General features: G+C 45.4%; 1 protein-coding gene across 1 annotated transcript; it reads left to right on the top strand.

Annotated features, from left to right (window-relative positions):
* Positions 1-10,609: 10,609 nt before the first annotated feature.
* LOC308171343 (uncharacterized protein) lies at positions 10,610-14,762 on the top strand. Its single transcript, XM_080546178.1, has 6 exons — positions 10,610-12,033; positions 12,411-12,557; positions 12,675-12,905; positions 13,232-13,375; positions 13,489-13,738; positions 13,879-14,762. The coding sequence occupies exons 1-6, from the start codon at positions 11,860-11,862 to the stop codon at positions 14,541-14,543; spliced, it is 1,611 nt and encodes a 536-aa protein (XP_080402304.1). The 5' UTR covers positions 10,610-11,859; the 3' UTR covers positions 14,544-14,762.
* Positions 14,763-15,951: the final 1,189 nt, after the last annotated feature.

Below are 15,951 nucleotides of genomic sequence, written 5' to 3'. Positions count from 1 at the left end.
ATCTCAGACTTGTTAAATAACAAAGCGATGTAAAACAACGTGTGACGTTTAGAAATAAAAGGAGCGAGTTACGATAACTGCCAAGGAAGGTGTTCACTTCTTCATCAGAGCAACACATCCGGGTACTTTGCTCTCCCGTAATGTCCACGCCCCTTTTTGGGTGATAGAAGTGTAGTTTGACTGGCGGTCAATGGACATTTCTGGTCTTCCCTACTTTAATCCGATAAAATAAGAAAACCGTAGTGCTTTTTAGATATTAGGAGCCCAAATCCGATGGCCAGTTAGGCAAACTATTATATAGTGTCATTGCCGATCAATGATCGACGTCGTTATATAGAGAAAATGAATGAAATAGGGGTTGATTCATCAGAGTAGTCATACGTCATCTCCCTGTCATCAGGGATTTGTAGTTCTTCAGTTGATACTGCATAGCGCCTAAATAGGTTAAAAGGGGTACCAGAGTGCAGACCAATCCCCCCCAAGCTCCCCATGTCCTTAAGTGATTACTTAAATGCTGCGTTTACATTCCCATATCAGAGCCCAGAAAGAGCTTAGCTATTACACGGCAAATCAAATGAAGAACTACAAATCCCTGATGACAGGGAGATGACGTATGACTACTCTGATGAATCAACCCCTATTTCATTAATTTTCTCTATATAACGACGTCGATCATTGATCGGCAACGACACTATATAATAGTTTGCCTAACTGGCCATCGGATTTGGGCTCCTAATATCTAAAAAGCACTACGGTTTTCTTATTGTATCGGATTAAAGTAGCGAAGACCAGAAATTCCCATTGACCACCATTCAAACTTCTACACTTCTATCACCCAAAAAGGGGCGTGATCATTGATTCATTCTGATGACAGGGTGATGACACGCAATTGCTCTGATGAATTCAGTTGTCGTCGTTGGTTGTCATGGTTACTGTACACTCACACTTACACCTTACCGCCAGAGGGGGGCAGCAGAACCCCACTTTATTCAGCAGGCAGGTACATAAGAGGACACTATTATCTTTACCTTTGGTACTGTAAGTTAATAACTTTAACAAAGAGGCGAGGACTGCATAAGAGGATTGAGGACAAACAAACAGGGTCAAGTGGGTCACTCAACCCCAAATAAGTCAGTTTATTTTCACTGCAACATTGCATACAGACAGTAGTTGTGTTAAAATCACATACGTATCATCAGATCATACTCCACTTCTGTAAGGCTTGTATAAATTCATTAGCATTTAGTTTCCTAATGAAGCCATGTGATGTAACATTCTCAGTCTGGACCGGATGGCAAAAACCTGATGCATAGATAAGAAGTGAAATGGCCGACATAACAGGATACAAATCCCCCAAAGTCTCTGCCTTTGAATACAGACTTCCTGTTACGTGTCTCCCAGTCAGAGTGAAGGAGGTGGCGTCTTTGGTTAAGAATCGGCCGGAATCGAACCGGGGACCCTGCGGTTACAGCGGGGTAACCCGCTACGCCACCTAAGCGCCCCCCTAGAACCTCCATTCCTTTACTCAGTACTCAAGTTGTAAAAGACAATCAGGGGAGAGGTGGATTTTATCATATGGGGACAATTTGAGCATCCCCACAGCGTCAGTGACTTCAGCGTCAGTGGCTTCAGTGTCAGTGACTTGGTAAAAATGTCATTGCATGTGTGCGTGCCCCCCCCCCCCCCCCCCTCGCCCACAATATTTTACTCAATATGCGCAAAACTAAATGTTGAAATAGCAGTAATACCACGTTCACTGATAAAATGACATAAGGGATAGAAAGGGGGGAGGGCAGTTTTAGAAGGGGGATGATTTTGACTGTTTTTATTTCAGGGGGGGATGCCACCCCCCCTCATCCCCCCTCAACTTGAGTGCTGCCTTTACGTATCTCTTTGTCTCCTACTGTTCTTCTGCACTGACAATATAGACCTGAACAGATGAAACCATCAGCTGAAAGTCGTCCTCCCTCTTGTCTTCTTCTGTCCTGTGTTTCCAGGTCAGTTTGTGAGCTTAGAATGATAAGGTTCTATCTCCGTTTAGAATGATAAGGTTCTATCTCCGTTTAGGGTCGTTCAGAGATATTGAGCGTCAAAGTTTTTACATTCCATTATGTTTTGTGAGATGGAACCTTTGTATTTAGATAGAGAGAGGAGGATGCCACTGCTTTAGATCATTGGGACACACCTGGACTGGCTGTTGATACACAGGATATATTGAGGTCCATGAGCTATAAATAACAAATAAATGGCCAAAAGGACATTCTGAAAGTAAGTGAAATGTGTAAAAAAAAAAAAAAAAAAAACTAACTTGCCCTCATAGCTGGTATTGCACATTCTGGCTGAAATAACCTCAATTAAATCTCTGACACAGTTTTTCCCATTCCTCCATGCATAATTATTCCAGATGTGTGGTGTTTGAGGGGTGTCTTGCATGCACAGCCCGTTTCAAATCACCCCACAGCATCTCAATAGGATTCAGATACAGGCTTTCACTTGGCCTTTCCAGAACTCTCCATTTCTTCCTTTTGAGCCGTTCGTTGGTGGATTTACTGGAATGTTTTGGGTCATTGTCATGTTGCATGGTCCACATCTGCTTTAGCTTCAATTTTGCATGGTCTCACATTTTCCTCAAGCACCCTCTGATACAATATAGAATTCATAGTGGATTCTATGATGGTGAGCAATGACTTCTACAACAGCATGTTTGGATACTGGATTCTGATTGGCTAGCAACAGTGGTAAACACCCCCAACTCCCTTCAGTTCAGCTCCGACGCATTTCCAGTATCAATGCGCCTCCCAATCAATCTGATTAAGAACACCTGTGCTGACTCCGCCCACTGTTTAGCCAATGTCAGTCGACAAATCTGGAGTGTCATTCCAAGGCACCAATCACGAACAAGTTGTCTCAAAGGCCAGTGAATGTGACCCGAGCCTACAATGCAATCGTTAATGTTGTTTTATGGGACTATATTCTGTGGCGGAAGGATATATGTATTCTGAAATGATTAATCGTTTAAAGAAGTTGTGGAACAGCAGTCAGTCTTCGTCAAACGAAGAAGTGAGAAAACGTTCTGGTATAGAGATGGTAAGTAAGCACGCAGATCAGAAAGAGAAGATGGAAGTACATCCACCACGTGTTGAGGAAAAGCCCGGATGACCATCAACGCACAGCCCTCAGATGGACCCCTGATGGACGAAGAACAAGGGGAAAGCCCCAAAGAAACCTGGAGGAGAACCGTCGAGAGGCAGCGGGACATGCCGGGTCTGAGACCCCGGGAGGCGGCGGCCGCTGTGGCGAGGGACAGAGACCGGTGGCGTCAACTCATTGGAGGCCCTACTCTTCACACCCGAAGAAAAAGGACCTAAGTCAAGTAAGTCAAGAAATGATTAATGATTGTAAATAAATGAATTTAATGTTACAACTTACAACTGTGTATTTTTTAATAATGTTACATCTGTGTATTTTTTAATAATATGTGGTAGCTTTTGTAGAAAAGCAATTAACCATTCGAGGGCAGGGGGTTGTGGAGACATTTACCACTGGTACAGGCCAGGTACTCCACAACTAGGGCTGGGCAAACAATCAACATTTCTTTTTCGATAATCGCAAGAATTAACGATCAATTATCGATTAAAAATGTTTTTTATTTGTGTTGCTATTGCACACATTCATTCATTCACATTCAAACTAGACACTACAGTCAGATAACAATCCTCTTAAACAAGGCAGTGAGTAGCCTAAATTGTTTAACTTAAAAACACATTTTACGTTATAAATAAAAATATAGAAAATAAGTAACTCACCATAGGAGCAGTAAAAAAACAGTTACTCACAAATAGGAGGATGACTGAAAACGTTAGTGTCCTTAAGAGCTTCCAGCTTAACTTAAATTTAAACTCCAGCGAGAGACTGTAGGCCTACTGGTTCTTGTTCAGAAAGATGATCATGTTAACATGTTCAGGGGTGAGAGACGAACGCAATCTGGTGACACGTGGACAAACTAATTTCCATTATTATTATTATTATTTAAAAAATTAATAAAAAATAAATTAAAAGAAATTATTGAGCAAAATATTTTGTGATCGACCAAGATCCTTATCGATCAATTATCCATCGTCGATCATTGATGCCCACCCCTATCCACAACCCCCTTCCTCTCATGGTAAGTTGCTTACATTTCCACCCCCATGCTTCACAGCTGGTATGAGGTTCTTGTGCTCAAATGCTGTCTTTGGTTTGTACCAAACAAGTCTTCTGTTACTGTGCATAAATACTTCATCCAAAACACATTGTTCCAGAAGTCATGGTGTTTGAAAATGCTTGGACGGCCTGACCTGGCCATGTTGGCAGTTGTTTTAAATGTCCTCCACTTGTAAATTATTTTCAGGACAGTGGAATGTCTGATTTCTAATTGTTTGGAGATCTTTATAAATCCCTTCCCAGACTCATACACATCTACAACCCTCTTTCTGCAGGCCTCAGAGAGCTCGATTTATCTCTCCATGGTGACACCACTCACTTCAACAATCAAGAGCAAACCAAACTAAATGTCTGAGGTTTAAATAAGACAGGCTCCTCCAAAATCCTCTCTAACAATGTTCTAATCATTTACACACAGAGTAGCAATACACAAAGTAGCAGTACATGTGGGGGGTGTCTTGTTTTTGCTCACAAGAAAATTGCATTTCCATTAATTCCATTTTACAAATAGATTAAATATTTAAGAAAATAATAATTTCTGTTTCATTTGATTAGTTAGATTACCTCCATCCATCAATATTGTTCAAATGAAAATCAAATGTCCATATGTTTAAATATGTTGAAAAAGACAATGGTTTTCATGTAGTATCCTATCTTTTTCACATGACCGCTGCCACTAGAACTGGGATACTTGTCTTAATTAGTGTTCCTACTACTACTACTACTACTACTACTACTACGTAGGAACAGTATTGTTATTGGTGGTATACTCCTTATTATTCTTTTTCCCCGCTTTGGTCAAATAGCTCAAAAAGTCCCTGACCGAAAATGCTATACATTTGCATGCCACAACTAGAGAGCATCAGTAACTATGGCAGAAAGAATGACCATGATTAAACCATAGGTGGCGCTATAATAACCAAAAGTAAATAATTAACTTCAGAATGCTGGCATTTCCACCCCGGATGTATGAAACTTGGTACGTATGTGTCTTTCCTCATGGGGAACATATTTGCCTCAAGAACCGATAAGGTCCGCCATGATGGATTTTTCTGAAGGTGCAAAATCTGGCCAAATCACCTGTAAGTCTGATTGGTCCAAAATTGCATATGGACATGCATGGTGCATGTCTCTCCTTATGGTGTTAAAGGATAAGAGATCCATTCCAAGTTGGCGGAGAAAAAATATGACGGTCACAGTACAATTATAATGTCATAAAATCAGGATTTATACTGTGTAGACCTGTTCACAACAATACTACCAGACTATAACTGTGGTCCTATTAACAACAATACTACCAGACTATAACTGTGGTCCTATTAACAACAATACTGCCAGACTATAACTGTGGTCCTATTAACAACAATACTGCCAGACTAAATTGTGTAAACACTGTTGGGCCCCCTGTGGGGAGCATGCAGCATCTGGCCAGTAGAGGGAGCTACAGGACTGGTGGAGAGTAGATGAAGACATGATTGAAGACTGGTTGGTGTCAATCATGTCATTGTCATTTGGCATTTAACTTGTGTGTTTTTTTTCTCTTCCGACAATCGGTAGGAAGTGATGGTGAGACCAAGACATAGGCCTACACTATGGACCAGTGAAGACATAGGCCTACACTATGGACCAGGACAGCTTGGCCCGTGCGTCCTCTCTCTCCCTGGGTCGGCGCACGGAGACGGAGGCCCCCCTGGTGGGGCTACCGCAGCAGCAGCAGCAGAAGCCTCCGGGTCTCGGCGGGTCACTCTCCTCCAGCCACAGCCAGTACACCATCCTCCTGGAGGAACCCCCACCACCACCCCACTCCTCCTCCTTCTCTTCCACCCGGCCAGGCTGCTCCACACCGCCTCCTCCTCCTCCTCCTCCCCTCCACCCCCATCGCCCCAGGGAAAAGCACCACCACCCCCACCACCACCACCACCACCACCACTGCCAGGGCAGGCAAGTTCACTCCAAAGTGCTCTTCAGGTAGCTGCTCCCCTCTCACAGGTAGTAGAGGAAGTCATCCAGGTTCATGTTGGGCTCTCTGTGGATGCTCTGTCCCACCAGGAAAGCAAGCTTGTGGGCATACTGGCAGGGTGCAGGCACTAGGATGATCCCTTGAAATAATTGGGGGAGACGATCAACGACAATTTATGCATCAAAAAACAACTTGCATGCCTGAAATGGGAAAACCATATGTAAATACAGTATGTTTGATTTCATAACCAATATGGCGGTGGGGGGGACGGACGGCGTCTGGGGTAGCGGGGGGCCCGGGGCCGGGGACGAGCCCTACTTCTCCACCTCCTCCTCCGCCACCTCCCCTCAGGGTGCCCCCCAGGACAGCTTGGCCCGTTCGCCCTCTCTCTCCCTGGGTCGGCGCACGGAGACGGAGGTCCCCCTGGTGGGGCTACCGCAGCAGCAGCAGCAGAAGCCTCCGGGTCTGGGCGGGTCACTCTCCTCCAGCCACAGCCAGTACACCATCCTCCTGGAGGAACCCCCACCACCACCCCACTCCTCCTCCTCCTCCTTCTTCTCTTCCACCCAACTAGGCTGCTCCACACCGCCTCCTCCTCCTCCTCCCCTCCACCCCCACCTCCCCCATCGCCCCAGGGAAAAGCACCACCACCACCACTGCCAGGGCAGGCCTAAGCTCCGTCCCCTCAGTGTGCAGTATGGCCTGGGAGAGAGAGAGAGGCCCCAGAGCTCTGTCCGCGGTCGCTCTCGCAGCATCCAGTACTGCAGCCTGCACGAGGAGGCCTCCAAGGTAATGCATGGATGCTGGTTCAGGACCCCAGTTTAGAGGTGTGCGTGTGTGTGTGTGTGTGTTAGGGCTGGGACGACGCGTCGACTACGTCAATACTTCGACTTGCATAATGTGCATCGGTGCGTCGCAAAGTCTCAAAAAAATTCTAACTGCAATTGCGGCACTGCACCGACGTGGTGGCGGGGGCGCTGTTTCGCAAATAAGTTAGCTTTCGTTTTTGCTAGCGAAATAGCTGATGGTATGTTGACTGCTCAAGGAGAATACATATTTGAAAGTACAGAATGCCTGAGAGCCTTATATTGCATTATATTACTAGGGATGCTCCGATCTGGATTTTTGGGGCCGATACCGATCACCGATTTTTTTCCTCAAGATCAACCGATACCGATACCGATTTTTAAAAAAATACATAACTGTAGGCCTACTGACTGGATAGCCTACATATTTTTTGCTTTTTAGACAAAAGTTTTGATCCATTAGGCACCAAGCAAACGCAGACCCATTTTTATGGCATAGTAAAAGTCTGGCCTATCACCCAGTTAGGGCCTGAAGCCCAAGTCAGTCGATATGGCTGTATAAAAGACATCATAAACGTGGCCTTCATGGTTTACATACTGTTACGTCCTCCTATGTTTTCTGTTCAGTTATCTGTCTTCCCCAGGGGAAAAAAAAAAAAAAAAAAAAAACTCGGTTTTTGCGATCGGCCATTTTTACCGATCACCGATCGAGTCATTTGGAGTGAAATCGGCCGATTTAAATCGGTGGCCGATAAATCGGAGCATCCCTATATATTACATTATATTTTGAATGGTCATCTGGTGCCTGAATATTGTTTTTTTCCTTTACATAAATAATGAAATTTCCACCATAAATTGATGCAGAAAGGGCACAAATTGGTGCATATCAATTCACCAGAATGCAAGAAATTAAGTTTTTGATGTTTAAGGACCCCCAGACAGCCCTGCTTCATGGGTCCCCCCCGATGTCAAACACCACTGGTACCACCTCCGCCTCATTTTGAGCCAGGAAAAACCCTGATGGCCATGTTGGCATTCAAGTTGGCTAAACATAGCAGTGCAGTGTTTCCTCCAGGAATTTTTACATTAGTGGCGGAGAGCCCTCGATTTTTTTCGCGTGCACGCGCGCTCAAAACAACGACCTAATTTCAACCAAAACTAGAGGGAGGATGAAAAAAAAAAAGAAAAGAATATACAGAATATAAACTTGTGATACCGGTTTCCATCCATCAGCTCTGAAGGTTTACGTTACTCACGGATCCAATGTCGTTCCAAACGAGCAGTCTTGGCTCCGTCTCAAACACAACAGGAAAAGTATGTCCAACTTGGCGAAAGTTTCCGAGTATTTCCAACTTGCGCGAGTTCTTCAACTTGCGACAGTTTTTCAGCAGGGATGGTTGAGTCTGCACGGTTCTCATGCCGGTTCACATTTAGACCAATCAGGAGTAGCCCTTGTGTCACGTCGTCAACTGAATGTTTAATGTCATTAATCTGATTTTGGATCAGCGATTAGAGAGAGATGGGCGTGGATTTAGGTGCACTTTTAGTCAACATCCATTATAGCGCTGATCTAGGATCAGATATATTTTAATCAGCTAAAATGTTCAGAGGTGGATTATTATTTTTTTGTGTGTGGACTGAATCAATTAGTGGCGGAGGAAATTCATTTGTGGCGGCCCGCCACCAATAAATGCATATAGAGGAAACACTGGTATTGGCATCTGTGATATCTACTCCGCTAGGTGTAATTCGGAAATCTGTTCATTGTTATTACACGTTTATTATATTCAACAATGCAAGACAGATGGGTAAATGTAACTTAATAGAGGAATTGAAGGGGATTGTTGTTATCCCAACATGATAATCAGTTGACAGCCCATACCATTGTCTTCCGACGGGTTCTTCAACAGACAGTTGGGAAGCCAGAGAGATCTTGGTTGCGCTGACATGAGACAATTGTGTCCATTCGGTACTCTAAGTGGCCTCTCTCATATAAGCCGGAGTGTGTTATGTTCACTCTGCATACACGTTAAATTCCACAACACTCTGGTCTCAGACAGGGTATGTCTGAGTTCAACAGCTTATCCTGTAAGTAGGGCTGGGACGATGCGTCAACGTCCACTACCCCCCACTACCTCTCTCTCTCGCTCTTTCTTTCTGTCTCTATCGCGCTCTCTTTCTCTCGTCTGTTCGTCTGTCTCTCTCTGTCCATCTGTCTCTCTGTTTGTCTGCCTCTCTGTCTGTCTTTCTCTCTCGCTCCTTCTCACTCTATCTGTGCATGTCTATGTTGTTCTTAGGTCGTTCGTCTGTTTCTCAGGGGGGTAGTTGCCAGAGAGACTTGTGTGTGTCCGCAGTACAACGTCCCCCTGCCCGGTCACCGCCACGATGACTCAGCAGACACTAAACCTTGTCCCTTCTTCTTCTCTCCTCTCCCCTTCCCCTTCCCCCCCCCCCCACCACCGCCTCTCTCCCAGGTGTGCACCCTGACAAAAGAAGACAACCGCAAGGTGGGGGAGATCCCCGAGGACGAGCAGCTCCATGTGCTGCCCCTCTACAAGGTCTCGCTCACCGACGAGCACGGCAGCGAGGAGGGCCAGCGGCAGAAGATGTCCATCCAGGTGCTGGACAACTTCTGCCGCGCCGTCCGCAAGCTCCCCGAGCCGGAGAAGAAAACCGCGGTCGTCAAAACACACAACTTCCTGGACCCCAACATCGGCGGCGTGGCGGTGGCCCTGGCCCACGGCGCCATCCTGATTGAGTGCGCCCGGCGCGAGCTGCATGCCACCACGCCGCTGAAGAGGCCCGACCGCTCCCACCCCACGCGCATCTCCCTGGTCTTCTACATGCACAAGAACCTGAACCAGCCCGTTCACGGCCTGGCCGTGTGGGAGGCCAAAATGAAGCAAGAAGCGCAAGTACGGGGCGGCGGGGGCGGCGGCAGGCCATGGCAGACACCACGACACAGTTTGCCTTCTATACAACATTTAATCCCCAACAGAGGGACCAGGGGGACATCCTCCCTGACGCTGACCCCCCATCAAAGTGGGATCTGGAGATGGATGCTGTGGGTGTGGCTACAGGTGTGGAGGAAATAACCCTCCACCAGACCCTCCAGTCTGTTGATGAGGCCAAGGCAGAGCCCCAGGACATCATGACAGCCCCTGAGGTTGTACCACCTCCACAGAGGGAAGGTTGGGAGCCCCAATCTACCCCTCCACAGAGGGATGAGGTGGAGCTTCTTCCAGAGGCCCTCTCCATGGTGAGGACACCTCCCATGACGATTGAGGTGAAGATGCCCAGTGTCCTTGTTGAGAAAATGACCCTCCATCGGACGATGGTGAGGGATGAGGTGGAGCTCCTACCAGAGGTGGAGATTCCCAGTGTCTTCCTCTTTACCCCCAGGGATGAAGACACAAGACCGGAAGTTGCTACCCCTCCACAGAGGGATGAGGTGGAGCTCCTTCCAGAGGCCTTCTCCATGGTGACGCAGGGTTTCCGCGGATCCTTAAAAAGTCTTAAAAAGTCTTAAATTCATGTATATAAAATTAATGCCTTAAAATGTCTTAAATTCATTACAAATGTCTTAAACTGGTCTTAAATACTTTACCCAAACGTCTTAAAATTGTCGGGGCAGGACTATTTAATTTTACTTTTTCTCGCGGCATTTTTCTATTGAGCAAACGTTTAATTTCATTGAGTAGCGCGCAGACTCCTCCCCCTTGCGTTCCTTTGGTTATAGTCAGCTGCAGTGCTTGCTACCTAGCATTAGCCAGTCTGCGAGATGGGGAAGTGCAAGTTCAACGAGAGGTGGCTTGACGACAGAAGATTTTGCGATTGGCTTAAGTCCACCGGCTACCCAGAAGAAGCAAGATGCACTGTGTGTAGGAAAACATTCAAACTCGGCACCATGGGCATTAAGGCGGTTGAGAGCCACCTAAAAAGCGAGAGGCATAAAACGGCTGCTAAAGGCCAACAGCAGACGCCAGGAATCTCCCAGTTCTGCGTGTCTGCCCCGGGCTCAGCGCCCCAGACAACGGCTGCCGCTGCTAGCAGCACTGCTAGCGATCTCAGAGCAACGTTTGGTGGAACACCTACACTGAAATCGGAGATTGTGTGGGTTCTCAATACAGTGGTAAAGCACCAGTCCTACTCCTCCAACGAGGGGATTGGAGATATCTTTCGGATTATGTTTCCCGACTCCCAAATCGCCACTACATTTGCTTGTGGAAAGGACAAGGCGTCATACATAATACGTTTCGGATTAGCTCCTTACGTCAGAAACGAGCTGATCGCGAATGTGAACGAGTCAGTTTTTGTTCTAATGTTTGACGAGAGTTTGAATCATGCCACAAAAAACAAGCAACTCGACGTGCACGTGCGGTATTGGGTCGGCGATCAAGTGGAGTCGCGTTACCTGGGCTCGCAGTTCATGGGACACGCTAAAGCTCAAGATTTACTGCAACACTTCAAGGTAAGTGCATTTTGTCAATGACAAAGTATTAGCTTTACATTAATTTTGGCAGATACTGGCAATGTCATGTAGATTCAGTATAATAGTAGGCGTACCATAGGGAATGATGCGGTGTAGTCTAGTCATTTCCACGTTATAGAGAGCCACAGAGAGGGAGAGGGGACGCGGGAGCGGGCGGGGGGATGGTGGGGAGAGAGAGTATCTAAGGGCGTAGGGAGAGGGAGTAGATGGATGAGTTATAGTTTGTTAACTGAGGATGTGTGCAGACAGAATGTTAAAGTACATTGAACCATTGGCAATCATGCTATTATTATTGTTATTATAATCATCATTATCATCATCATTTATTATTATTGTTATTATTCTCATCATATTCATGTCATTCTCAGGAGTGTGTGGAGAGACTGAACCTGAGGAACATGGTGTCCATCTCCATGGATGGACCCAATGTTAACTGGAAGTTTCTGGAGCTTCTACAGCAAGAGCATGCTGAGCAGTATGGTGGTGCCCAGCTGGTTGTTGTGGGTAGCTGTGGGCTCCATACCCTACACAACGCATTCAAGTGTGGATTCTCCATGTGGCAACTGGAGAAGGTAAGATGATTATAACTATGAGAAGTAATCTTTCATTTGTCCCACAAGGCAAATTGGAATATTACAGCAAGTGGACACTTGACAGGATTTAAAGAGAGCATGAATTTACAGATGTTTCATACTATTAACTCCTAAGTTATTTTTCTAAGGGTTTATGCAATCAAAAGTGTCTGCACACATTATGTGTACAGTTCAGTCATTCTGTCAGTTTAGTTCTGGTATGTGTCTGTGTGTGTGTGGTCTACTGGGGAGCGCTGCTGGTTGAGCAGTCTGATAGGGCAGTGAGGAAGGACCTGCAGTATTGCTCCCTTACACACTTTGTGTCATTCCCCATGAGAGATGATGGCTAATTCAGCATTCTCCTCTCTCCCACCAAGGTGTTGAGAGCAATGCACTTTGTTTTCCACAATACACCAGCGAGGAGGGATGACTTCATTGCCCTCACCAAATCCTCAGTCTTCCCATTACCATTCTGTGGCCATCGGTGGATTGAGAACCTGCCAGTTGTGGAGAGGGCTATAGAGGTAATTAAAATCTTGATTTATATAGCACCTTTCTAAACAAAGTTACAAGGTGCTGCACAATGTATGATAAAATAGACATGCATGATAAAATAATACATACACATGGTGGAATTAAAGGTATGGCCATCACTGGTGAAGTATGTGGATGCAGTGAAGACAAAAAAGTTGCCAAACCCTGGGACAGCGTCATTTGACACCATCGAAGCAGCCCAGGGAGATCCGCTCATCTTGCCCAAGCTACAGTTCTTCATGGCCATCTCAAGGACCTTCACTCCCTTTCTCACAAAGTACCAGACTGACACACCAGTCATGCCATTCCTTGGCAAAGATTTGGCTGACTTGTCCAAGGTAATCAAATTAATAATGAACAATCAACAACAAAAGCAAAACAAGTTGAGTGTGTGTGGGCATGCTGAATGTGTGTGTGAGCAGGGAGAAATGGCAGATGCTACTGGGTGGCTTGATTAATTAAACTCGTCCTTAGTCAATACATAAAATTACTGAAAGATTATGTTTTGGCTAAGTAAAGGTTACTTATCATACTGTTATTGATATATTGCATATGTGATATGATATTATTTTAAATAACTATATAGAAATGCATTTCATGGTTAATGTGGTTATCAAAGGTACTTGCTTTACAATCATCATGCATTTTCTTGTTACCCTTTCAGAGTGTGCTGAGGCGTTTCGTCAAGAGGGAGCATCTCAATGACATCACTCCACTGCAGCTGGTCAGGCTGGATGTCGCTGATCAGAAGAGCTGGGTCAACCCGAAGGAAGCCGACATAGGCCTGGGTGCTGAGGCAGCCCTCAAGGTAATTTAGATGTATTACTTAACTTTATATCAAATGATGGTCCATATACAGGCAGGAGAGAATACTGTGTTAGGCCATTCAGTTGTATTTAAAACACATTACCCATCTGTCAGGACCTCCAGAGAAAGGGGACCGTAGGGGAGCTCACTGCCCTAGAGTTTAGGAAGGACTGCATGACGGGTATGTCAAATATCCTAAAGAAAGTCCAGGACAGGAGCCCCCTGAAGTACCCCATCGTGAGACAGATGGCATGTCTGGACCCCACAGTCATGTACGCCAACCCAGACGGATGCCAGGGAAGAATGAAAAGTCTAGTGCAGAAGTTACTGCAAGACAAGCAGTTGTCTGGAGGTGTCTCTGCTGGTATGAATAGTTAATAGAAAAGCTGGAAATGTTGTCCCTGATTATTAGCCAATGGACAATTGGACATAAGCCTGTCTGCTAATCAGGATTAATCATGTAAATAATATTTCACATATTTCCTTTCATCTGTTTTGTTATAGGTGATGTGATTATCCAACAGTTTGGGAACTTCCTGTCTGTTGAGGCTAAAAACGAGCACTTCCTGTCCTTCCGGCCCATGGAAACCAGGCTTGACGTGTTCCTGCATGGCTACCTCAGCCAACCCTACCCTGAGCTCTGGGGTTTCTGTCAGAAGCTTCTTCTCCTATCCCATGGGCAGGCGACAGTCGAGAGAGGCTTCTCCATTAACAAGGAGGTGGAGACCGTTAACATTCAGGAGGACACTGTCATTGCCCAGAGACTGGTCTGTGACTATGTTGCAGTTTGTGGGGGGGTTGCCAATGTCCCTCTCACCAAGGAGCTGCTAACTTCGGTGGGATCAGCAAGGTCAAAGTACAGAGAACACCTAGACCTGGAGAAGAGGAAGAGGCAAAGCGCTGCACAAGGGCAGAAAAGAAAAGCAGCAGAAGAGCACATCATCGAGCTGAAAAGGAAGAAGCAAACTCTTCTAGTGGTATCTGATTCTCTGGAGAAGGATGCAGACAAGTTTGCTGAGCAAGCTGAGGGGAAGTCCGGCACCTTGATGGCTCAGCTCATCACAAAGTCTAACGTCCTCAGGAAGAGATACAAAGAAAAAATGTGTGATTTGAAAAAAATAGAGGCAGAACTGGAGAGTAAGGCCACAGAATTGAGGCTCATGCCGTGAGTGTGTTAAGTAGATGGGGTTTTTTTGTTAGATGTTTCCGACCAACTAATTGCACTTTTAATTTAATTAAGTTATTGAACCAGAGCTTTTATGTTCAATAAACAAAACAAGTAAACTTGAATGAGTCTCATTGATTGACATGCTATGCTTGTATTGTAGTACAGTGGAATCCCCTAACCATCGCATATATATATTTTTTCGGTCTTAAATTCCATTTAAAGTGGCATTAAAAAGGTCTTAAAAAGTCTTAAATTGAACTTGCTGAAACCTGCAGAAACCCTGGTGAGGACACCTCCCATGACAGTTGAGGTGAAAATGCCCAGTGTCCTCATTGAGGAAATGACCCTCCACCAGACCCTCCAGTCTGTTGATGAGGCCAAGGCAGAGCCCCAGGACATCATGACAGCCCCTGAGGTTGTACCCCCTCCTCAGAGAGAAGGTTGGGAGCCCCAATCTACCCCTCCACAGAGGGATGAGCTAGAGCTCCTTCCAGAGGCCTTCTCCATGGTGAGGACACCTCCCATGTAGGGATGGGACGATTATCGTGTTTATCGTTAATCGCGATAAAAACACCCGCGATAACTTTATCGTGGAGAATTTTAATTAGTTGAATAATCGTCATAATCGTTTTTTTTTTTTTTTTTTTTTTTTAAATGACTGGACTTTTTAAATAGGCACTCCATTTTATAAACACTGCTTTGTCTGACTGGTGGTCCCCAGCTGATGACCCAGTTAGGCCCACATAGGTGTTCAGTGAGGTGTCACTCACAGCACACCTGTTCTAAAGGCACTGTTGGAGGTGCGTCAGGCAGCAATGCCCAGCAGGAGTACCATCACCTGTATCATGATTTGATCTGTCTGTTTTTATTGTATGTATTAATGTATGTGACCTATGTGTGTTTTTTGTTGTTGTTGTTAATATTTTTATTGAGTTTCACAGAGACATGTACACAACAGGACATAACAACAACAACTAGTATCCGTGGCAGGGTTTCCGTTAACCGGTAATTCCCGGACTTTGTCCGGTAAAAGTTGTTGAAGTCCGACAAATTGAAAACTCGTCGGACATAAATGTCCGGTGAAAATAATTCCCTCTAAGCACAATTTGAATACAATTCGCTAAAGTTCACATTCCGATTCCTTCTATTTTAAAAAAGACGAATATATAGGCTATGTATTTATTTTATTATGATATGATTTGACACCGGCATGATGATGACTCCTAATGTGTAGGCTGCCTATGCGAAACAGCGGTTGTTTCCGGTGTGCGCTATAACTCGTGCACAATCGAGTCGAGGCAGAGAGGAGGATAGCGATGTTTCTCTCTGTGATAGTGTGATTATGCAAGCCTTTTCTGAAAGGGATGATAACCCGATTGTTTCAGCTTCTCCCAGGGAGAAAGTGGTAG

The sequence above is a fragment of the Nansenia antarctica genome (assembly GCF_963989245.1).
Source record: "Nansenia antarctica genome assembly, chromosome: 15".
In the NCBI taxonomy this organism is placed as follows: Eukaryota; Metazoa; Chordata; class Actinopteri; order Argentiniformes; family Microstomatidae; genus Nansenia; species Nansenia antarctica.
Note: the sequence above shows the minus strand (reverse complement) of the source record. Positions and strands in the feature narration are given on the sequence as shown.

What these genes read in the sequence shown, in the direction of transcription:
- LOC308171343 (XM_080546178.1), top strand. Translation starts at nt 11,860, where the DNA reads ATGGTGTCCATCTCCATGGATGGACCCAATGTTAACTGGAAGTTTCTG. An exon ending in ATTTGGCTGACTTGTCCAAG is followed by an intron (nt 12,906 to 13,231) that starts GTAATCAAATTA and finishes TTACCCTTTCAG; the next exon opens with AGTGTGCTGAGGCGTTTCGT. An exon ending in GTGCTGAGGCAGCCCTCAAG is followed by an intron (nt 13,376 to 13,488) that starts GTAATTTAGATG and finishes CCCATCTGTCAG; the next exon opens with GACCTCCAGAGAAAGGGGAC.